Genomic DNA, 25,105 nt, shown 5'->3' with positions numbered 1-25,105 from the left:
CTCCTGACTCCACCTTCTTTCTCCCAGCATTCAGTTTAGTTTTCCCTGTATAGCTCTATTCTGCCCTATCACAGGCCCAAAACAGCCTCTTTACTAACCAGTGGTTGGTATTCACAGCATACAAAAGGGAATCCCACATCACCAGTTAATAGTCAGTCAATTCAAACGTAGTGTTCTTACAGAATTCTTGCTCCCCATGATGGGGACTCAAAAACCTGCTGCCCCTCCTATCTTCTTCTGCATTAGGCACGAGTTCTGATTAAGATACTGCAGAGTCCTTAGGATTCAGAGTGTTGCAGATCTGCCAGGAGGGTCCAGGTATGCCAGCAAAACTTTCCAGTGTATTTAGGTGAACAATATTCTCAAGGTCTTCAAACGTTTGTTTCAGCTCAGATGAAGACTGACTCTGTTCCTTCAGATGCTGACAGGGTCAGCAGATACTTTCATGCTTGCTGGTAAGGCATGAAGAGATTGCCCAATTCTTGTTCTGATGTTCTCAATTACAAAAATGGATTGGTTGGCCTGGCAAAGGAAGTGCCTCTCTAGATCTTGTTCTCTTTGTTCATTGGACTATCTAGTGGAGCACATATCACCACAGAAGTTAACTACTGAATTAAGAGCCATGAAACAGTAAAGAAAAAATGTTGACTAAACCAGTGTTATAAATACAAGTTAAAGCCACTAATAATCATGGTAATGGGATTAGGGCTAACTGTGGTAGTGGTAGATGTAGACGATGAATGTCATGACAACCATGGAGGCAGGAACATCTGACACTGCAGTAAACATCATAGTCCTTGAACTAACAGTGATGGCAATGGCAGTAGATGCTGCAGACATAACTCAATATAGACTACTAGGTAAGTGTGCAGGCCTCTGAGACTGCACAGCACTGAAAGGAGGGAACATGTATGAGAGAGTAAAGGAAAGACCACTGAGCAAGGACGAACTCTATAAGACAGAGGCCACAGTTGGCCAATTGGGTACCCAGGACATCTCTATTCTGTTCCTCAGAATTATTCGAAATTGAGGTTTTACAACTATAAACAGGGGTGAGAGGCAAGAGCTGGGCAAGTGTAGCCGAAGGAAGAGTGCCACTGTTGTGCTCAGCAAACTTTCAGTGTTTGTCCAGGCTGGTTTGTTAGTTTTTGATACAATAATGGCAGAAAAGAGATGGCATACACTTAATTCTTTATGATAACTAAAGATAAAGACTAATGGGAATTTTCACTAAGTACCCATCTTAGAGCAGTTGATCAGTTTTTATTTCTTCTGAATTCTGTTAATGTGTGTGGTGAGGGTGAGTTCAGGGTCTACAATGGTCAGAAGAGGGTGTTAGATTTCCTGGAGCTGGAGTTACAGGGTAGTTGCTCCAAGTAGGTGCTAGGAACTGAACTCAAGTCCTCTGGAATAATAAATAAGAGTTCTTAACCACTGAGCCATTCTTAAAGCCTTCAGTTTTATGTTTTTGAAAATGAATTAGTCATTTTCTTCTCCTTCCAAAGGAAACTAAGTCCAGGCATCCAGTAACTTCATCTCACTCCTACAGCTGTTATTCCAACTCTAGAGGTGATTAGTCCAATTCTCAACACTTTCCACCATTTGAGACAACCATGTTTTCTTAAAAAAAAAAAAAAAAAACTTTGCATGTGTATAGTGTGATTATACATATGTACATGTTCATTGGTCATGTTCATATGCCACAGCAAATGTGTGGAAGTCAGAAGACATCCATGGCTGTTAGTTGTTACCTTCTACACACAGTCCTTTGTTCAGCACTATATACACCAGGCTAGCCGGCCCAGGGTCTTCAGCAATCTCCTTTCTCTGCCTCACATCTCTCTATAGGAACACTGGGGTTATATACATTTACTACTATGTCCGGCTCTACCAGGGTTCTGGGGATACAGCTCAATCTTCCTGCTGGCGACAAAGGGTCTTGTACTGAGATACTTCCCCAGTGTTGACAACCGAATCATGCATCTTTGTGTGAAGAAATGTGTCAAGCATCACTGGTGAATTAAAATAATAAGAACTAAACCTTCACTATATTATTTTTCCTTCATGCTTAGTTTTCAAGGCCAGGTCAAAATGCATAGGTTCATTATCAATCAAGTACCAATGAGAGAAAGATAAAAGCTCCAACCTTCCCATAAAAAAAATATGTTCAGACTTGCAATCAACAGAATTTCAGAAAATTATCTGATAACAGCAAGTGTCTTTGATTGAAATGCAAAAACTACCCAGCAATCACCTTCCATTCACACATACACACCCACACACACACTGATTCTGCTGTTGCTTTTAGGTCTAGATAGTATCAGTGTACTGGTAAATCATGAAGTAGTTTTGAGGCTCTTCTTTTTTTGTACATAATCTATTCCTAAGCTTTTTGAGAAAAAAATTAATTTCAAAGCTGTTCTTGATTGCAGTAAATTCCACTCCATACTTGTTTCTCTAAGATTGCTTGTCTAAGATTCAAAAGCCTAATTTCCACACAGAGGATTTGCAATGCAAATGTCCTTTGTCTTTTTGCAATCTATCAAAATCAAGACCAGTAACCTGAAGAAATACCCAACAGAACATCCCCATCCCCAATTCTGGCTGCCTTCTTTAGAAAGACTACTATCTACCACTCCTAACTTGCTACTTTAGTAAGGCCATGCTTTCCCAACAGTATCTGCTAGCTGGCCTCTTGTACTCTCTCTACCTCCTTTTCTACCTACCTCTCCTTTGGTTCGGTATTCCTGAAATACTTACCTGAATCACACACTTAAAGAGAAACTTAATGCAGTTTAGTTTAGAATTGATGGTTCAGGACCATGGACAGTGCCCGGGTAGTGTCTTGTAAGGGGGGGGGGGGCAACTGAAAATTTGGTATAGTATTAAACACATTCGTTGTGGTGGCTAAAAGTGGTAAGGGTCTAGTCACAATATTAAAACTCTGGACAGTGTTGTTTCTCTTCATGGATAGGAAAACATTAACACTACTACAAAGGACAAATGGCACACAGTTGCTGTCCAGTGATACAGTGACTTGTTCAGCTTACTGAATACATCTTTTAAGTGACTGTCCCCAGTAAACAACTAGAAAGCAAATCTGTGTGTTTTAAAACTGCACATCTACAGTGTCGATGTAATTACCAAATACTGAATCAAGGATGAGAAGTGGGTGTGATTCAGAATGCAAAATTAGTTCTAGATATAAAATAAATAAGCACAAGCCATTTTTCTTTGATGAGTGCGTTTTAATAAAACAACCTCTTTGGCCATCTTTTGATACTAATGAATTGACAAAGGGGTCACATGAACTTTCACCTGAACAGAGGCAGCCTCACAACGTACTATCTTTTTGGCAATATGTGTCACAGGCTAAGCAGTGGCTAATGCCACCCACTTTTATACACACTGCATGTGCCACTGCTTCTGAAAAGCTACACCTCCAGTTGACTGTTTCTTCCCAGTTACTCCATGTAAACATGTGACCATCTTGACATATACTCCTGGCTTGCTTACACCTGACACAAAACATCACAAAATAGAAGCACTTCAGGTGATGTCAGCTTGTAGCCTCAACAGTGGGTATTGTAACACACAGTAACAACTCATAGACATCTTTCTTCTAGAAACTTCTATAAACTCATCTTTAGCTGCTTAATACAGTTTGTAAAGTAAAATGAGCTCTTCAATGAGATGACACTGATCCCCCCCCCTTTAGTTTGACCTCAACTGGACAATATTCAAATCACCTTTTATGGTTTGCCTCAGTTCACCACTTCCTCAATTTGCCCCCGAGGAGTCTTGCTGGCAGACAGCAAGGATGAGGACTCAGGACCCTTATTCAAGAACGTGGGTGGAAATAGAAAACTGATTTGAACTCTTAAGAGAACTCTGATTTTTCCCATAGCTCACACATTCCATACCCAGTGTTCCTCTGTGCCACAAGGTCCCAGTATGATGACATGTATTTACTTTCTTATCCTACTATTTCTATATCACTTGGCATAAACAGAAAACAAACAAACAAGCTTTCCCACATGCAAGTGGTCAGATATTGCTTCCAATGCCCTTGGTCAGGCTGCGACACAAGTGGAATCACAGGCTTATTCCCAAAATATGAATCCACCCGTGACTTATATTCATGTGACAAATCTTGACATGCCACTAGAACAAGCCAGGTTGTCTTTGTTACCACTTGCTTTTCACTACAGTTTAGAATAACCATGGCAGAAACCTACTTCAGTATCAAAATATCTAACTATCTTGAAAATCATCAGAAGGGAGAGACTCCTAGGCATATCAAGGTCAGAGACCTGACCTTGGACAAGTATTCTTTGTTTTTTCATAATCTTAATCGAACAGCTTCTTCCAGGTTCTTACATATCTACTAATCAGCTTTCAAGGCTCTTTTAAGGAAAAAGAAATGCTCATATAACACAAATTTTTGGCTCTCTCTACATAGAAATGCTGAGTTATTGCAGCCACCTGTCATCAAGGTCAATCAAAAAATCCTCAAGCAGTATTGAATTCCATAATGATAGTTTAATCTTAAGTAGTTTGAATTTAGTCATAAGTCTCACTCCAAAAATATCTGTGAGATTGATATTGCAGTTGTGGGTATATGTCACATATTTTTGTCTGGAGGTAGCTACCTGGAATAGCACAAGCGATTCCCACTAGGGTCAAGTCAACCTTCTAAAACTGTAGTGAATGGATAGTATTCACGAAGTCTGGCTCTCTTACCTGATGCCCCAACCAACCATTTTAATTCCAAAGATGGCATCTCATACACACCTATCTGGATTTATTTCTCTTTTAAGTAATGAACAATCCCAATAGACCCTTTGGACTAGTTAATTGGCAGGGAAAACACCAACAGGGCAGTGTTCATCAGAAATGTGGGTTAGAATGCCTCTAGAACTGCTATAATGAGACTGAACTATTTTGAAGTCTGAGAAGGGCTCAGGGTGTAGACCTCAAAATCCTCAAATACTGCCACTGCTATAATAAAGTCTATTTTATTCCTTCCTACATAATATTTGAGCTCCTAATTTTGTTAAGACTCAAAATGGTGCCCAGAGTCCAGGTTATTTTTCTATTCACCAGAGTCTTCTTATAAGACACTTGCAACCCAAACTAACTGTTGACTCCAACACAGAAATCCTGGGTACTCCAATTTCTCATTGGTAAACCCACACACAACAGACTCTCTCCAACACTAAATTACTTTAAATATTTAGACTGTTCATTAATAAGAGGAAGCAAACATTTTATATTTGAAATTTTATGGGCAGTTTATTAAGTTCAATGTTGAAAGCTATCAGAAGAATATTCTCCTGAAAAATATGTTTTTTTTCTTAGAAAAAAAAAACGAAAGGAAGATCCAAACCCCTCTCAGTACAGCCACAGATGCTGTGGCGGTCACACCTCTCTGGAATCAGGGACAGTCTGTCAGTCTGAGGAGTCGCTCCCTGCAGCAACAGGATTGTAGTCGGGATCATCATCGCCATCCTCCAGTTCCAGGTCATCCATTTCCTGGAACAAGGACTCATCCACCTCCACGTTGTTCCCAGCTGTGAAGAGCAAGACAGCCTCGCCTTATACTCCAGAGATACGCCCACCGTGGACTCCCAGGAAAACACGCCCACCTTGGACTCCCAGGCTACCAATGAAAATCCTTCTAAACTAAGTTATCAGCAGAGACTTTGACAACAGAAGAGCAACTTCAGTCTTCATGGTCATAGTCTAAAGTCTCACTGTTTTAAGAAAAGGCTCATAGATTATTTAATGACAATGAAGCACGTTACAGTTGGAAACAATGACTCACTGTCTTCTACATGGTGGACGATCACTGAGATCAACCCCACAGATCATCTATCTAATCTAGTGATGGCAGATATACATATCATTCAAGCTCAGCTGCACTTCCTAACTTTCTGTCAGATACAACTTGCCTTATACACTTGCCTACTTCCCTTTCTATACAACAGATGGCAAAGGCTCTCATGCCTACATCTATGTCTAAGCACTGGCCAGGCGCTGCCTCAGCACCAAACCCTGTGATGGCCTGAGTCAGATATAGTAGAGTAACACGGCACTCCCCAGTCTGTGCAAATGGTATCTTCCTTCCCTCTGGGAGTGTAGCTTACTCACATTCAATCCAATAAGAATATAATGAGAGCCTTGAGCAGTTCAGACCTAAAACTAGACTATACCAAGTCCAGGCCAAAGAACAACTGACTTGGAGGGAGTAAAGGCTTCTCAAGTATCGTAGGGGTACACCTGATCCACCAAGAACATACGGGTCAGTGTGAAGCAGTTCTAGAAGTACAGAAAAGGCAGAAGGAAAAAGTAAGATCTTGACACTTCTATTTAGCAGACAAGATTCTTGAGGGAAAATATCTTAAGTAACACAGGCAAGGCCAGACTGAGAGACACTGTGGTTTTTTTCCCTATCGAAGAATTTTAAAGTTTTATGGTTAAATAAGTTTCACTGTCTCAGAACCAGAGCAGGAAATATAAAATGTTTAAGGCCCTGAGAAGGAAAAAGAGATTCAGAGGCTGGAGAGATGGCAAGAGCACTGGCTGCTCTTCCAGGGGATCAAGATTCAATCCCAAACACCCATAAAGTGGCTCACAACCCTCTCCAGTTTCAGGAGATGTGGTGCCCTCTTCTGAACTCCATGGCAACTAAGCACACATACATATGCAGTCAAATACTCATACACATAAAATAAGCAAACCTTTAAAAGAAAAAGGAGAAAGAGATTCTGAGAAATTATTTAGATAGCTACAGTAAAAATTCATGTAAAAATAATAAAGCCTTCAAACAAGAGAAGGAGATTGCAGGGAAACATTTCCAAGGTAGACTCAACAGGTCTCTTTGGGAAATCTAGAGATAAAGAGAAATCCTTACCTAAGAGAAGAAGAAAGCAGTCAAGAATAACTGAAGACAAGCATGTTGGAGCACACTTCTAATCCAAGCACTTGAGAGGAGCAGGCAGGAGGATCTAAGTTCAAGGCCAGCCTGGTCTACATAATAAGTTCCAAGCCAGCCACTGCTATACTGTGAGACTCTATAGAGGAGGGAAGAAAGAGAGAAGGGAAGTAAAAGTAAAGATAATAAAGTTTCTATAGCACAAGAGAATGAGATGAGGCTTTGGAGAGCTGGAAATCCTCAAGAAAACAAAAAAGAATATCCTACTGAATTTCTGACTTTTTTTTGTTGTCTTGAGAGTCTCACTCTGTAGCCTAGACAGGCCTGTAACTCACAGTGCAGAACAGTATAGATGGTGAGCCTCCATGCCCAGCTTTGGGTTTCATTTTTAAGATCATAAAAATAAAAATCTTGACCTATCTGCTAGAGAAGATTTGAGGAAAAAGAAATATTAATGGCTCGCAGTGTAGCTCAATGACAGTGTTTACTTGCATACACAAGGCCTGGGGTTCAGTTCTTAACACCAGGAACAGAGTGAGTGCCAGTAAGTGCCCCATGAGGTCAGGAAGAATGGCTTAGCCGTGAGCCACATCAACAGTGCCTAAGCTTCTCCAGCACACAATCAGCACACAATGTTTGAGAGGCCAAACCTAGAAAAACTCCAAATGACAGGAGACATAAGATAAAGTTAAAGAGACCTACAACCCTAAGAAGGTGCTACTCCTGAGACCAAGTGGAACCAAGCATGGAGGCCAGTCTAAAAACACAAGCAAGCCATCAGCTGCGAGAGGCCAGGCAATGGTCCGGTTTGCTGGACCACTATGCTCTTTGCCGTGAGCACAGTGACAAGAAGGAAAGTACAATAAGCATCTCAGGATGAGTAGCTGGTAGATGCAGAGAGAACAAAGGAGGTAAGGGGAGGAGCAAGTGAGGAAAGCAAGGGACAAGATACCCAACAGCTGCACAAGCAGGAGGACGGGCCCTGCCAGTAGAGGAAGCGAGGAGTTTCACATCTGGGGCTCCTCCACACCGGGAGCAGATCATGGATTTGGTTCTCCAATGTCTAATATAGACATTTGAGGAAAACATCCCTGAACTATGTTGCCCAGTTTTCCAGTTGCAGAGGCTCATGTACTATGAGAATGCCACCCTGAGAAAACTTGAAAAACACATTACTAGACAATTTAAACATTTAGATAGTGTATAAATTGATCATCTACTAGAACTTATCTTTAGAATGGATAATTTCACACTAAATACAAATATAATTTGCTTTTCATGGAATAAGAAGATGATGTGTTACATCCATGAGGAAGTCTAAAAGTATCTTACCGTCCTCCAGGAACTGGATATCAGATGTGTCAAGATTATGATCTGTTTCAAATAACTGTTTCCCTAAAAGAAATAAATATGCTTAATTCAAAAGGGATAGTATTCCTTCATTCCCTACAACCACTTAAAAGGGTACGAACTCAATAAAAGAAATCTGGACGTCTGTATTTCTGGGAATTTCAATAAATTTATGGATTGTGCAGTGGCTTAGAAGTTAAGACCTGTATTCACACTAAAATGAAAAAAAAAATGTAAAACCAAAGCTCCTCAGGCCTGGAAGACTATGGGTTTGGTTCTCTCACTCTGAAGGCTTTTGATCCTCAATATTCTTATTCCAGGATCCAGAATACAAAACAAGACTTGCCAATTACCAAACAAAGATATACAACAAACAGTAGCTATGAATTGTGTGTGACGAGACACGTGTTTGTCATGGCAACCTGTACTGGTCATCTTTGCTGTCAGGGGACGGCACAGCTGCGGGGTGGCAGAAGTCACTATGCCAGAGAGGCACCCATACCACTCAGTTTGTTCTTTCCTGCTTGTTCTTCTTCTTTCATCCGCTTCTTTTTAATTTCCAGGAGTTCTGCATCAAATTTGGCTTTCCAACTCAAGAAATTCTCAATCGTAACAGGAGTGCCATGGAACAGTTTCTTAGGAGACAAAAGACGCAAGCATCATGCCAACGAGGCAGTCATTTAACAAACATAGCAAAGGTCTTTGTCTCCCAGACGCACAACCACCGAGGTGAAGAACACTAATGATTCCACCTGCACTAGCTCTCCTTAGTTTCAGCAGCTTACTCTGGAAAAGGCAATTATTCTTCTTCTAAATATCAAAAAAAATTAAGATAATATGCAATGTACTAACTGTACTCGTCATAGCTACTTACTATTAAGCAAAGTTCTTGGTTTTAATATATTTTGGATAAACATCAATTTATAACCCTGCCATCACTTTTTTACTTTACTCAAGCTTGGTGCTGGTCTGTATAATTAGGAACTCAGGACATTCTGATTTACAATACAAGAATGATTTACAATTCTTGGTCTTACATGAGTGAGCTTTATCAATCTGTCACTTGTTACTCACATGTCATCAACCACTCCTAGTTAAATTTATTTTTTAGTTCACTATTGTGACTTCCAAAAAGCCAGTTACTAAATAAAATAATCAGAAAAAAAGAAAAGCTAAATATCAAACAAGCCAACTAAGAGATGTTAAAAAAAAAATCAGAAGATTCTCAAGTATACCTTCTCTGCTTCTTCTGCTTCCTTTTCTTTCTGTTTCTTTTCTTCCTCTCTTCTGGTTTTTATCTGATCGACTATCTCATTTAACTTTTCTTGAACGGCTGTCACAAGGGTGAAGATCATCACCATGCCGAGATTCTCCTCAGCCTGTATAAAATAGAGAGGTGGCAAGAAACACACTTCTCAGGAAAGAAAATCCTGTCCGAAGCACCAATGTTTAGTATAATAATTAGAACCCATGTTTAGAAGATGATCCCTCGTTCAGTTACACCACATAGTTGGGTAAGTGAACATTTAAAACTGGAGTACAGAGTCAGAAGCAGTGGCCTGTAAAACCCAGCACTTGTGAGAAGGAAACTGAAGGATCAGAAATGCTTGGCTACATACGGAGTTCAAGGCCACCCTGGGCTATGCGGCCCTTGTCTTTAATGACTATGCCATGGACACAGGAAACAAGGAGGTATTGTCCTAAAATCTGACAATACAGACTTCCAACAACAACTAGTGCGAAGGAGAAAGCAGTGTCATTTCTTAATGATTAAGAGAATTTCAAAAGACATTATGATTCTAAGCATATATATGTCCAGAACACAGGCAGGTACACGCAATTTTATAAAATGAATACTATTAGATGTAACATCGAAGACTAATTCCAGCACAACAGAGTGGATGACTGCAATACCACAAAGAGTTATGAGCTGCCATGTGGGTGCTGAGAACCGAACCCACACCCATGCAAGAGCAGTAAGTACTCTGAAGTGCTGAGCCCGCCTTGCCAGGCCCCTTAGCTCTTTCTGTTGGTTAGTTGGCTAAGTGTCCATCCTGTTTACCTTTTCAAAGGTTCATTTCTAGTTTTGTTGATTCTTTGTTTTTTTTTTACATTTCATTCATTTTGGCCATACATTTAACAATTTATTTCAGTCTACTGATTTGGGGTTTAAATCCTTCCATTTCTATAGCTTTGAGGTATCTTTAAGTTATTTGAGATCTTGCCTATTTCTTAATGTAGTTATCTACATTAACATAAATTTCCTTCTTTGGTCTGTTCTCATTGTATTCCATAGGATCTGGTGTGCTGTGTTTTCATTTTCATTTGTTCCCAGGAATGTTTTATTTCCCCTCCTGATTATCATTGTACTATGAGTGTACTGTTTAATCTCTATGCATTTGTGCATGCTCTAGAGTTTCTCTTGCTGGAATTATTTTGGTTTTCATGTATATTCTGAGACTTGAACTACATGCTAATATATGATCTGTTTTAGATTAAGTTCTTCAGTGTTTGGATGGAATGATATATTTATGGTATCATTTAATTTAGGTATTTCTCTGTAACTCCAGTTCCAGTGAGCCCAATGCCCTCGGCTGGTCTTATAGGCACCAAGTATACACACAGTGCACATGTATACATACATACGGTGTAGCACGGTAAACCTGGTCAAATTAGGATGACTGCAGAGGTCCAGACCCTAATGGAGAACCTACCATTACTGTTTTGTTAAAGGTTGTATCGTTCAACAGCCTTCTAAGTATGTATGTTTGTACTTATGGATTAATGCTGTTTCCAACCTTGGAGAGAACCTGAACCGCTCAAAGTCCTGAAAATAGTGACTGCTGACTCCTCATCCCGAAATGGCACACGTATATCAGTCCATCCTATCCCCCAAAGTTCAGGGAACGTCAAGGAAGAGGGTGTGGAAAACTAAGAGCCAGAGGCTAGGGAGGTGTTCTGAGTCTTCCAGACTTGACACAGCCATTGTGGGCATGAGTTCACTATAGCTGTGGAAACATACACAAGGCTCACATTGGGTCAAACCTGGCAAAATTCCAACAGTGAAGGTAGAGGACACCAGCCCCACCCTTAGCTGAAAAGCCATGGACAGCTGACAGCTTCTATGGAAGGAGTCATTTTTCTTTGGGTATGGCCGATGGGGGTTGCCCATGCTCCAGTGAATGGTCTCTAGCCAAGCAATATTGATTATTTGAAGGAAGGGCTGGAGAGATGGCTCACTGCGGTTAAAAGCACAAACTGCTCTTTCAGAAGATGAGAGTACAGTTCCCAGCCCCGGCACCAGACAGTCACAACTGCCTGTAACTCAGGGCGTCCAACACCCAGAGGGTGCCTGCACACCACCTGCACACATACTCACCTAGAGACATACATACATAAAAATAAACTTTAAAAACAACAACAACAAAAAAGGAAGAACAGTATATGAGGATGAATGGGAGGAGTTTTGCTGAGGGAAGGTCTGGAGGTAACATTATATACACACACACATGAAATTCTCCTGCCTTTTTCAAAGATACCTTGTGGTTGTATATCATCAATTCTGATTGGTCAATGTACCATTTACATATATTTAAAAACATTTTCTAGCCATCATTTAATATTAAGGTCAATAAAATACTACTATAAAGCAAAATTATTTCCTTACCTGCAATGCCAGTAATTTTAAAATGTCTGAGACATCATTATCTTCTAGATTTTCCTGGGAGAATATTTCATAAAGGGGAGCTTCATCGGGGTATTTTTCACTATATGTAAACTTGAGAGTAGTCTGGACAGCTAAGGCATAAAATAAAAGTTTAATGGAAACACATTAAAAGTATTTTTAAAAAATCAGTGTTTCTATTCAGTCAATAATTTATAACATTAATGAAAAGTAGAACAACAGAATTACTAATTTAAACAACAACCTCAAAGAGATGAGTCGAACATATAAGGGAAAGAAATCCTTTTCTGCCTGTGATACACATTTATCACCTAGTGGCATTTTATTATACCATATTTCAGAGGACTGACAATATCCATTTAAAAAAAAATCCTGGCAAACAAAATCTTAATTAAAATATTAGCTTTTATTTATTTACTTATTCTTTTTTGTTTGTTTGTTTCTTTGTTTGTTTGTTTGTTTTCCGAAACAGGGTTTCTCTGTGTAGCCTTGGGTGTAGATCAGGCTGACCTCTAACTACTGTCTCACGTTCAGCCTTTACTAGAGGAAGTTCCCCACTGCAGAGGACTTATATGTAGGCTGATTCATATTCCAAAGGCACAATAATAGGATGCTGCTAACTGCATAGGTAGGTGACACATTTTTACACTGGGCAGTTTGAAAAGTTAGCTGGGAATTTTTGAGCTAGACTCTTCTACACAAATATTTTAACTTTGTGGATTATGCCAAGTTACAAACTTGCCGTTTAAGAATGCAAGTCTTTATTTTGTTTATTTGTTTTCCCAGACAGTTTCTTTGCAAAACAGTCCTGGCTGTCCTGGAACTTGCTCTGTAGACCAGGCTGGCCTTGAACTCACAGAGATCTGCTTGCCTCTGCCTCCCAAGGGCTGGGATTAAAGGCGTGTGCCACCACCAACTGGCTAAGAGTGCAACACATACCCCAGGGGCTGGAGAGATGGCTCAGCAGTTACCAGCATGATCTGCTCCTCCAGAGGACCTAGGTTCAGTTCTCAGCACCCACATGGTGGCTCACAACCATCCATTACTCTAGTTCTAGGAGACATGATCCCTTCTTCTAGCCTCTACAGAGAGCAATACATACAAGAATGTGAACATTCATATCCATAAAATAACAATAAATACTAAAAAAATAAAAACCAAAAAAAGGGGAATTAAGATTGAAGAAACAAAATGTATAAAGACATAACTACAATCTTGAACCTAACAGGTACATCATCACAATTTCTTCAATATTAAAATAAGCAAACTTCCCTAAGTAGGTCATCACTTACTGGTTAAAATAGAACTATGATTATTGTAACATCCCATGTATCTGTTATTTTCCTTATAATAATATCCCTTAAGTAGAAATGCAGATAAGGTTATTTTCTTACATCCCCTGTTCCACAGTCTAACAAGAGTAAATGTCCCCTGCTCCATGATCTAACACATGTAAATGTCTACATCCCCTGCTCTGTGATCTAACACATGTAAATGTCTACATCCCCTGCTCTGTGATCTAACACATGTAAATGTCTACATCCCCTGCTCTGTGATCTAACACATGTAAATGTCTACATCCCCTGCTCTGTGATCTAACACATGTGAATGTCTACATCCCCTGCTCTGTGATCTAACACATGTAAATGTCTACATCCCCTGCTCCGTGATCTAACACATGTAAATGTCTACATCCCCTGCTCCGTGATCTAACACATGTAAATGTCTACATCCCCTGCTCCGAGATCTCTTGGACTAATCTAAACAGCATATTTCTCTATTCACCAACACTGAAAAAACCTACTGGATGAGATGAAATATCTTCATGTTAATTTGTCTTAAGGATTAGGGAGACTAATTTTTAAGTAAACATTTATAATGCTATGTCTAGAATCTATGTTTCAATTCCCTGTTCACTCTTTTACTAATCTGTTCATTAAAATGAAGTATAGGTCCAGCACTCAGGAGGTAGAGGCAGGCAGATCTCTGTGAGCTCAAGGCCAGCCTGGTCTACAAAGCAAGTAAGTTCCAGGACAGCCAGGGTTCTTACATAAGGAAACCCTATTTCAGAATAAATTTAAATAAATAAATAAAATGAAGCATAGGCACATAAACAGCATGACCTAGGCACCGTTTCAAGCCATTTTTTTAAATTAAGATGAACTATACACAACTATTATTACAAGAGTGTTATTAGCTCCCAATGAAGGTACTGTTCAGAATATGAGAACGACCTCAGAAACTTTAGTAAGAAAATGAAATTTCGGTCTCAATGAGCATCACCATGCCATTCCACATGCATACACACTGGTTTACATGGTCAACTGATGCTGAGGAGCTGGGGGTTGGGGGGAGGCTTAGAGTAGTATTTATTTGAAACTTCAATGAATGTACTAACATTGTAGAAAGTTATATATAGAAGTACAAAAAAAGTAACTGTATCGACCTTAATGGAATGAAATATTGCAAAATATTGTGATGTGAAACTCATTTTCGGTGATTAAAAAACATACCAGTTTCAAGCGGTGTCACTAGAACTGACTGACTCCTCCCAACAGAACTCTGTCACCACTGGAGATAAACATTCTTGAAACTGTCAACTTAATAACTTTTAAAATTACTATATTAACTGACATAGACCAAAAATGGATAACCTTCATATTATCACTAAGCTTAATTTATTTAGCTTACTAATTTTAAAGCTGTTTTATTGTGGGGAGCAATGATGAGAAGATAGGTGTACATTCAGCCTGTTTATAACAGCAAATTCTCAATAAATAATCTACACTTCCAAAGAAAAAAGCAGCTTTGAAAAGCAGAAGTCACTTGACAACTGCTTTGAACACAAATCGCCTTCTCTTCATCTGCTGTACTATTAACCTAAAGGCTTCGCTTCTAAACACTCAGCCAGATGCTGAAGCCTGGGCTGCCTCTGCCTCCAGCAGCCACACCTACACAGCAAACAGAGGCGACAAGCACACAGCAACAGTGCCTCAGCAGCTCTGCAGCTGCACTGCCCTGCAGTGACTGCAGAAGGAGCAAAGTTCCTGCAGAGCCCAGAAAAACCAGAGTAACTTCACCACGCTTACTTTCATCGTTTTCTCCAGCCTCTGACGTCACAGTGATGGTGAAGCTGGGTGGGCTTTCTGATAATACTGCAAGAAAACACACAGAGCAGTTATTAGGATGCTTCCCGCAGCAGACATTTCCAGCGATTTATTGCTGTTTAGCACTAGAAATTCGTACCTCACCTGTATTTTCATTTCAACAAATACAGACTAACAGAACACTAAAATGATAAACTCACTATTTCGACCAGGAATAATCTTAATCTGAAAAGAAGTACTTTTAGTTAAATAACTCTCTAATCAATTAAATATTAAGTCATTTGTATTTTAGTCCAAAATCTATCAGTATATAAATAAAAAATGCATTCCAAAAAAAAAAATCCTAAACAGAATGGTAAATAAAAACTTTAGAATTTTTTTCACCAACCACTACCCACAGATGTTATAATGGTTTACTATATTATCTTGTTATTTTCTACACATTTAAATGAAGTCAAATCTAATCTTTCCAAAAGAATGAGCCTTTACCATCTTTCACACAATTATAATAGAAGTTAGATAAGAATGTGAACATCACTGGGTGGTGGTGAACGCCTTTAATCCCAGCCCTCAGAAGGCAGAGACAGGCCAATCTCTGAATTCGAGGCAAGTCTGGTCTACCAAGTGAGTTCCAGGACAGTCAAGGCTACATAGAGAAACTCTGTCTCAAAAACACACACACACACACACACAAAAAAGAATCTAAACATCAAATTACTTAAAAACCTACTAATGTCGGACAATGTAAGTCAACGTTTACACAGACGAGGAGCTTTCAGAGACTACTTTAGAACACGTCCAATAACATCTGTCGATCATCTACTCCCACGCAAGAGTATTACAAAATGCTATAAGGAACCTCAGATCTTGCCCAGCGTGTTATGGAACGTGAGCAAATACTGACTTAATGGACATAACAAAGGAAACATTAAAAACCAAGTGAGAAGTAAGCAGGAAGCCGCTAACTGCAGGGGTGCTTACAGCACCTCAACTTCACCCACCCCGGGACGCACTGGCTTGGCAAGGCTGCCAGCAGCTGTGTGAACTCTGGAGAGCACAGGTCACTCGGAAAGCCACCATGGAGACCGCACGCTTTAATCTGCCCAGGTACTGAAGCCACCACAGACACACATTATCAGTACTGTTTTTAAGGCAGAGGCCCTCACTGTGCCTCGGGGTTTAAACCACAATGATGAGCGTCTAAGAAAACTCAAAAGCAGTTTAGTTTGCCCAAGCAACGAAGAGCTCTCCCTGGACTCAAACTGTACATCACAGTCTCAGACAACACAAACCTTCTTAAAAAGAGGCACTGGAACATTCTTATAAGCTCCCAAAGAGGTTGCTGTTACTGATCTTAAATGTTTATTACAATACATTACATATGATCCATAATTCTTCCTTAGCATTAACACATTACAAAATGTAAAGACTGTGACACAGAAATAAATGATGCGCCAACCAACAAGGATTCCGGGAAGCTACGAGCCTCCAGATGGCCATGCTGAGTGAGTACCACACTGTACTTGTGTTGTGTTATGCAGTTAAGCAAAAATCCTTTAAATCCAATACCAAGACCATGGCTTTAGAGTCTTAACAACAGTCCACCAAATTTAAAACATTAAACACAAAACAATTTACCTTATATACCACTAAAAAAAAGCTGCCAATCAAACTATGATACGTAAGTTTTTGTGTCAATCATGTTCAAATATAAGACGTGCATCTCAGAAACAGTTACACACATCATCACCTTCAGGCTACAAATGTGGACACAGAGCCTTCACACCAATTACCTACATACAGTACTACAGCTATAAGTGGCAAGACACACAGGCCTTCACTTCAAAAGGAAAAATCCACCTCATTTCCAGGTGATAAATTTCAGGGACATTATCTGAATGAGGTTGAAAGCCACAAATGGTACATTAGCAAGCAGAGACAAAGAAGGAGGAAGCGTGTGAGGGTGGCCAAGGACAAGGGCTCAGAAACTAAGAACATTTAGAAGAACTATGTTTTCTGTAGGATGGACATGTCAGTGGGCTAGTGAAAGGACATTTCACAGTGTGATCCCAGACAGCAACAGTTTCAGCAGCTGGCACTGTGTCTCCTCGCAGGACATTACATCCAGCAAGAGCGCACAGGATAGGAGGCAAACGAAACCAGGCAACTTGTACAATCAATCAGACAAGGATAATGAGGTCTGAACTAGGACGGGAGCCATGGGAACAGCAGGAAATGAAGATGGTGATGACAGGCCGAGTTTGCAGCTGTGGATACGGTGCCACCAAAACAAATACAAATATGGAAGAAATCAGACATGGTATATTCCAAATAGAGGGAAACCTGCAGAGGTGAGGAGTGGGCAATCACAGACAAGCAAAGAGGAGAACCAAACAAGGCCTTAATTCAATTTGGATCTTCTGGTAATAGCTGAAGCTACCAGGCTATGGAGATCAGTAGAATTTGATTAATGAGACCTAAAATTAGAGAGACAAGATAAAAGGCAAAGGCCAACAGCAGCTTTGTAAGGAATCCTTCATTTGGAAAAAAAAAAAAAGTGAAAGGAAAAAAACTGTCGGCAAAAAAAAAGTGGCAGCCACAGAAGGCAGTAACAAACAATATATAAGCGTTACAACAAACACAGGAAGAGTCTCAGGGTGGAAGATAATCCTGCTACCCCATCAGACCCAGCACCATCTCTGCTCCCTCTTTTTCTCAGCAAGGAGGTTAACACACCACTGCTTTTATAAACAGTCCTCAGGACAGGTCTGGTAGCAGCTGCCTGTAACCCCAGCATTTAGGAGGTAGAGGTAGGGCAGTCAGGAATTCAAAGATGCCCTCAGCTACACAGGGCACTGGAGGCTAGCCTGAGCTATGTAAGCCCTGACAAAGGGAGGGAGGAGGGCAAACAACATAAACTAGAAGCCGCTCTCTATGTGTCCTCAGTGAGTTAAGGTGACTTAGAGAAAGAGGTAGGGCTATACAGTTCAAACACTAGAAAACCTAGTCCTTGTGAAAACACTTTGTGCATGGAGGACCCTGACAGATCATATCTAACCCCCGACAAGGCGCCAGTCATCAGTCATCTGGTTCATGTTCACGAGTTAGTGGTCTTTCATTTCCTTGCTTCCCACTTCTTACTCTATGCCCTAGCAATGCCATCACTTGTACTCAGCAGAGTGCACCTGATGTGGAATATCTGTTTAACTGGGCAATTATGGGTTACATTTGTTTTTGCTGCGTTTGTTCAACAATGTAAAGATGTGTTGCTCTGCTGCCTAAGGCACCTGACTGGCCTAATATAAAGCTGAACGTCAATAGCTAGGCCTTAGAGGGAAGATGGGGCTGGCAGCAGAAAGAATATAAGAAGGGGGGAGGAATCTAGGCTTGAGAAGAGACAGGACCAGAAGGGAGAAAGAGGGAGACGCCTGGTGCCAGCCAGTCAGGCAGCTGCCAGTAGCCAGAGGCGGAGTAGGAAATAAGGAATGGAAGAAAGGTAAAAAGCCCTGAGGCAAAACATAGATGCAGAAAAAACGGTTAAACTAAGTTTTATAAGAGCTAGTGGGGTAAGTATAAACCAAGGCCAATAATTCATAACTAACAATAGGTTTCGTGTCATGATTTGGAAGCTGGATGGTGGCCCAACAGAAAGTCTACTACATGTGTCAAGAGTCCTGGTTCTGCACTGTGTTCCTCTGAAAGACTGTTCCCCTAGTTCCACTTAACTGATCATCTCTCAGTTTTCCAAAACAACTTGGGCTATCACCTCTCCTTGACTATACTAGCCTACCTCCCTAACAGACTTAATTCTTAATTGTGTAACCAACAAATACTTAGTAATTGAAGACGCCTAAAGGACACAGAGAGATTAGCAAGAATAACACTAAACAGCTAATTTCAGAGACAAGAAGAGAGAGAAAAGGTGAAGCAAAAGAAGGAGATTACCAATCTATAAGAAACCACAAGAGGCCTGTAAGGGCACGGCAACAAAAAAACCATAGGACCACAAAGGTGACAGGGACAGGAATCCCCCTGGCATTTCTAAGGTGTGCTGATGTTGACATGCAGCAGAAAATCTAACTATCAGCTAATGAAGAGAAAGAAGGATACGGCCCCATTAAGAGAAGTATCAACAACTAAAAGGTGTGTTTCTAAAAGGAATAGCTCATGCTTATTGAACTGTTACAAAATAGTTACATTACTTCCCACCACAACACTTGAAGAAATCCAGGCTTGCAGAGGACACAACACCAAGTTGCCATTTTAAAGAGGGGAAAATAAAGGAAAATGGGTACCTAAGAAAAAGAAATGCCAGAAAACTCTATATGATGGGGTAAGTTCCTGCTATAAAAAATGAAAAGATATGCCTTCTGAGTTCCCAGAAAATTTCCTTAAAAGACTGCTAGCTCCCCACCCTAGCCCAACTCCAATCCTTTATCTATGTCGCCGCCACTGCCACTACCAACTCGACCAAGATGGTGAGACCACACCTTAAGGATGACAAAACTAAAAGCCCTTCCTAAAGGACTTCCCTGAATGGGTGCTGCCATGAGACTTTCACATACAATAAAAATCAATTTCTTACTTTTAAAACCTTGTTATTGAGGTTGTCTGTCACAACTGAATCTGAAATAAATTAATTAAAATAAAATGAGGGAGGGGATAATGCTAATGTGGTGATGGGAAAATTACTCAATTGTATTTGCAAAAATTAATGACCTCTAAATTCTGTTTTGTTCTTCAAGATAGGGTTTCACAACGAAACCTAGGCTGGCCTGGAATTTCCAAGCCTCCTGACTCAGGCTTCCAAGTGCCACACCTGGTACATTCCTAAGTTCTGCGGATAGAGCAATCCCATTCTAATGCACTCTTGTTCAAAAGCACTGCTGCGGGTTATGTTGTGTGCATGAGTGTGGTGTGTATGCATATATCTGTGTGCTTATGTGTGTATGTGTACGTGAGTGTGGTGTGTATGTGTATATCTGTTTGCTTGTGTGTGCTTATGTGTGTATGTGTACATGAGTGTGGTGTGTATGTGTATATGTTTGCTTGTGTGTGCTTATGTATGTGTGGTGTGTGCATGACTGTGGTGTGTGTGTCAGTGTGCTTGTGTGTGCTTATGTGAGGGGGGGCGTGTGCTCACGCGTGCCCAAGTGTCAAGAAACCTGCAGAGACCACAAAAGGTGTTGGATCCCCTAGAGTTAGAGTTACAGGCAGGTATGGGACGCCTGACATGGGTTTCTAGATAGAGGAGTAAGTGTTCTTAAGCCCTGAGTATCTCCAGCCCAGGATCAAAATACTTTTGAGAAAAGTAGGGGGTTTCTGGGCATAGTGGAAGGAATTAATGAGCAATCAGAGGAGATGCTAGTTGATTCAGAGAAGACCATGAAATAGATGGAATTGAGAATTTTGTTAAAAACATAATGGAGGTGAAGTCTAAAAAGCTATGCCAACAGACTATACAAACAACCTTGGTTTTTTACAAAAAATAAAACAAAATACCTATTAAATAAATCATATACTTAATAGGAGGCATATCTAGCCTTTCAGAAAGTATTTCTAAAAAATGTGCTTTCAAAATATCATCTCTACTCTTCCTTTATGATACAATCAAAACTGTTGAGTGTTACTGACTTCTATTCAAAGGAGACTGAAGAACACATACAGAATTAAGTCCACTCTTGGTAATGTACTTGGTTTTGGTTAACTGAAGGCCAACCACTGACTTTCAAAAGACTACCCACTATAACATATCCTAATGCAGATTTGGAAATAACTAAACTCCACTACCTTAGCAGATCCTAGTCAAGTGAAGCGTTACTGATGGAGAATGGTATCAAGAGAGTACACTTCCTTTGCAAAGCTAGTTGTTAGGAAGGTGGGTCAAAGTGCAACCAAGCTACAGAACAGGCGAAAAGAAACTGCAGTAAGGTGATGGCTCACGGCAAAGGCAACACTGGACTAGCAGGTCATCGCTAATAGAACGGCAGCAAATCTAAGTTTCAGCAAGGTTTGTGGGCCAAAAGTTGATGCTTTGCTATCACACAAGGTCAAGTGTGCTAACAAATGCTCCTCTCCTAGTTCACAAGTACCCACTTAAAGGTAGGGTAGGTGGGGCAGGCCGAGATCCAGTTCCCTCAGCAGCTAGAACATCTGCCAAATTCAGTCCTAAATGTGATTCAAAACGAAGTGAGCCATCTGCAAACTACTGTTCTGGGCAAACCGACATGAGGTAACTTTCCTAAACCTAAGTGTGAGTACGGAAACATAAATGGGACAAGCCGCCAAACAGCAAACCTTAGAGATCCCCACAAGTTCCAAGATCAAGCACAGAAATATTTTACTTCAAAGTCCTACCTTTTCCCTGAAAGATTTCATAAGAAAACGACCAAGATCAATGCAAAAATCCCTAAGAAGCATAAAATAAGATGTTATACTTATTGCAAAATGTGTACAGATGCGAACAGGAATTATCCACAGGCTCACCTGCTAACTATGGAATAGTTGAATGCATCGAAAGAGTCATAAATTGTCATCTGGTACCTGGTACAGGTCCCTCAAGCACGTGTGTGTATGACCAGAATTTCATATACTACAGTTATGATACTGTTTTAGGACTTAACATATGTCACCTTTGTAAGACGCACAACACAGTAGTTAGCAAAGGGTACCTTCACAAAGACAAGAATAGCACACACCTCTGCATTTTTGCTTCTGCCTAAAAGGGTCGTGTCATGCCTATTCTATTTCTAAAGTACTAGAAAGGTCTGAACATCATGATTAAGATGATCTGGCAACTGACCCTAGTGTTCCATTTCAGTTTGACAGTGACATATAAGGGAGCCAGACTCCATACACACTCACCCGGGTAGTGACACTCTCAAACCCCTCTTCCCTCATCCCCTTAACATCCTCAGCACAGCATACTGCTGGTGCAAGAGAGCTTGAACACAACTGGAGCTACACAGGGGTAGAAGAGACATCTGCCTGTTGGCAAAGCAGAACAAAATTTGCTACCATTGCAAGCAGATGATCAAAGGGTGGAGTCAAGAAAAAGCTTATCTAAACAATGAGAGAGTGGGTTTGGAGTTCAGGAGTTCAGGAGTTAAAGCAATATCCCTTCGGCTCTTAATTCAGACAAACAGTGATACTGACAAGACTTGGAGGAAGGGCTGTGGAATATAACCCCATCAAACCAGAGCCTACACGTTCAAACTGGTTTTATCTTGACTAATCTCAAGTCTAAGAAAAGCCATAGATAGTTTATCCACGAAAACAGGCTCACGGGGAAGAATTCTCCTAATAACTGATTACTTTCTCACACATATTTTCTCTTGGCCAAAATCTGCTCTTCCTTCACCTCAGCTGAACCCGGATCCCAACCCTAAGTCTGCGGAGTGAAAGAAACAGCTAAGAACTGGGGACCTCTGGCAGGAGGACTCCGAGCACAAGCCACTTGTCTTCCCTGAGCCTCCAGAACCTCGACGAAGTCTAAGACACCTTGCGGTCTAACACCTAAGAGCCACAGCGGCCACGTCGTACATCAGGCATTCTGCAGAATGCCCCGAAAGCAAAACTGACAAACTCGAGCGTGCTGCTCTCAAAACTCAGCATGTCAACCAGCTGCTGCTCCACAAGAGGGTAAAACGGAGAAAAGAAAGAAAAGACCCTCCGCGGCTCTGGCGAAACTCAGGGCACTCCGAGAGTTTGTTTCCGCGTGCTTCGGTATTTCTCGGGTGGCTGCAGTTACGCGAAACCAAAGCGCACGGGATGGCTCCAGGGCCTCGGCGGGGCCACCCGGTCTTTCCGATTTCAGGACAGCGGGGAAGGCAGCGGGCAGGGAGCTGGGAACTGAGTCGAGAGCCCGGGAGGGAAGGAGGGCCGCGCGGCCCCGGCCTCCGACCCAGCCGCCAAATTCACCTGTGAAGGAGTCGGGATAGATGGACTCCAGAGCCTCCAACTCGTTGCGCTGCTCCTCGCCGTAATCTGTCATCGTGGCCCGCGCTGCTGCCCGTGCATCGGCGCGACACCCCGGAGGCACGCTGCAGCGGACACGGCGGCCGCCGGCTGCCGGGCGGGCGCACGCGCAGAGTCCGGATCGAAGGCCTGGCCCGGTGTGCAGCGAAACAGCCCGGCTCGGCCGGCCGCCCGAGGTCCGGGTCGGAGTTCGACTCGTCGTGCCTGGACTGCGGGCCGCTGATTCGTTGCCGGCCCACGGCCGCTCGGGATTGGCTGGAGCGTGACGGCAGCCGGTCGGGCGTTCGGGAAGGACCGGCGAGGGCCTTCGCCTGGGCTCTGAGGGCTTCGGCTGGAGAAGCCTGGCGGAGCGGCATCCTCGTTCTGCGCTCGATAAGTCTGGGCTGAAAGTCTGGGTCTCCCGTAGTGGGCGGTGGCGTCGCTGAGGGCGGGGCTCGGAGTCCGTCGGCTTCCGCCTTTCCAGGTTCCAGGCCCAGCCTGGGGGCCTGAGCATCCTGGGGATCGGTGCTGGCCGGGTTCTGGGGTCACTTAAGGCCTAGATCAGGGCAGACTCTTGTAAATTGAACTGGGGAGGTCTGGGGATCGCTGCTGCCTGGGTTCTGGGGTAACTCGGAGCGATCTGCGAATTCTGGAGATCGCTGCTGCCTGGGTTCTGGGGTCGCTTACGGGTTTAGATCAGGGCGGACTCTTGTAAGCCGAGCTGGGTGGTCTGGGGATCACTGCTGTCTGGATTCTGGTCACTCGGGTTAAGGATCGCTGCTGACCAGATTCTGGGGTCACTCAAGGGCTAGAACAGGACGAACTCCTGTCAACCGAGCTCGGAGGTCTGGGGATCGCTGCTGGCTTATTCTGGCGTCTCTCGGGGCTAGCTGGGAAGTTTGGGGGCCTAAGGTGCTTTACTGCCCTCGTTCTGGGTCACTCAAGGGTTAGATCGGGGGGGGGGGGGACTCTTTTAAACCGAGCTGGGAGGTCTGGGGACCCGCAGGGCGCTTGTCTGGGCTGCTGCGGAAGCAGTGGATCCCGGCCGAACCGGGAGGCTAGACGTCGAGCCTGTGGTTCAGATCTTGGACTCCACGTTAAAGTTGTGAAATAAACTAGGCGGAAAGTTGGCCTCAAGATATTTAAAGTTGTCTTTCAGAGAACATATGAAGGTTAATGGGTTTTAGGAACAGTTTTGACATTGTAAAAATTGCTGTAAAATACTGAGAAAAGTATCCAACCTTTGATTTAGTTCCCCTTCTGCTAATAGACTTTTCAGCCTCAAGTTCATGACAACAATCAAAATGTCAATAACCGTAACTGCTTAAACCAAGAAAACAGTCAAATTCATTTTTTGTGAAATGAGCGTTAAACAGTTAGTTGGGCTTATATTTGTTTATCATGAAGGAGTGCGTGTTAACTTAAACAAAATGTGGAGAAAATAAACCGGCATACTAATAATATTTATTCCAAATTTTCTTTCTTTCTTGTGTATTAAAGCTCGCTTTACTTGTATAATTTTCTCTTGCTAAATTATGGTGGTTCCCTAGATGAGTATTTAGGTTTTCTAGGTTTTGACTGGTTGCTGTTACTACTTGGATAGCTCTTGCAGTCTAGCCTAAGACCGCTGGAATTCGTGTGACCCCTACTCTGGCCTCAGTAGTGCTGTAATTGTAGGTGTAAGCCACAGTGCTCCACTTACACACCCAATTTTGTGATGCTTTGTTTGATTTTTTTATTGCCACGTATTGCTTACTAACAACAGATGAATACATTGTATCAAATGTATTCAAGCACACTTTTGTTCTAACTTCTTGTTTTAAATATATTAAGTGTTGATTTTTTTCTTTTTGTATTTTAAACTTTAAAGGAGAGAGAAGGAGCCAACTCCTGAGATACTTAGTATCAGGGTCCACGAAGTAACATTTCAAATAGAAGCTGCTTTTTTGTTTACTCAAAGGAAGTCCAATGTTTTGTTACAAGGATGGACCAACTGGAGCAGCTGCTTTAGGATTTTTTGTTTGTTTTGTTTTCAAGACAGTGTTTCTCTGTAACCCTGGCTGTCCTAAA

At 41.7% G+C, this 25,105-nt stretch overlaps 1 protein-coding gene across 1 annotated transcript; it reads right to left on the bottom strand.

Moving 5' to 3' along the window:
* Positions 1-5,268: 5,268 nt before the first annotated feature.
* Rwdd1 (RWD domain containing 1) lies at positions 5,269-23,243 on the bottom strand. The gene is made up of 7 exons (XM_050137997.1): positions 23,000-23,243; positions 15,062-15,127; positions 11,955-12,085; positions 9,523-9,666; positions 8,790-8,922; positions 8,270-8,332; positions 5,269-5,573 (listed from the first exon to the last, which is right to left on the bottom strand). The coding sequence occupies exons 1-7, from the start codon at positions 23,070-23,072 to the stop codon at positions 5,452-5,454; spliced, it is 732 nt and encodes a 243-aa protein (XP_049993954.1). The 5' UTR covers positions 23,073-23,243; the 3' UTR covers positions 5,269-5,451.
* Positions 23,244-25,105: the final 1,862 nt, after the last annotated feature.

This window comes from Alexandromys fortis, unplaced genomic scaffold, assembly GCF_014885135.2.
Source record: "Alexandromys fortis isolate MF-2015 unplaced genomic scaffold, M_Fortis_MF-2015_v1.1 scaffold_14, whole genome shotgun sequence".
In the NCBI taxonomy this organism is placed as follows: Eukaryota; Metazoa; Chordata; class Mammalia; order Rodentia; family Cricetidae; genus Alexandromys; species Alexandromys fortis.
Note: the sequence above shows the minus strand (reverse complement) of the source record. Positions and strands in the feature narration are given on the sequence as shown.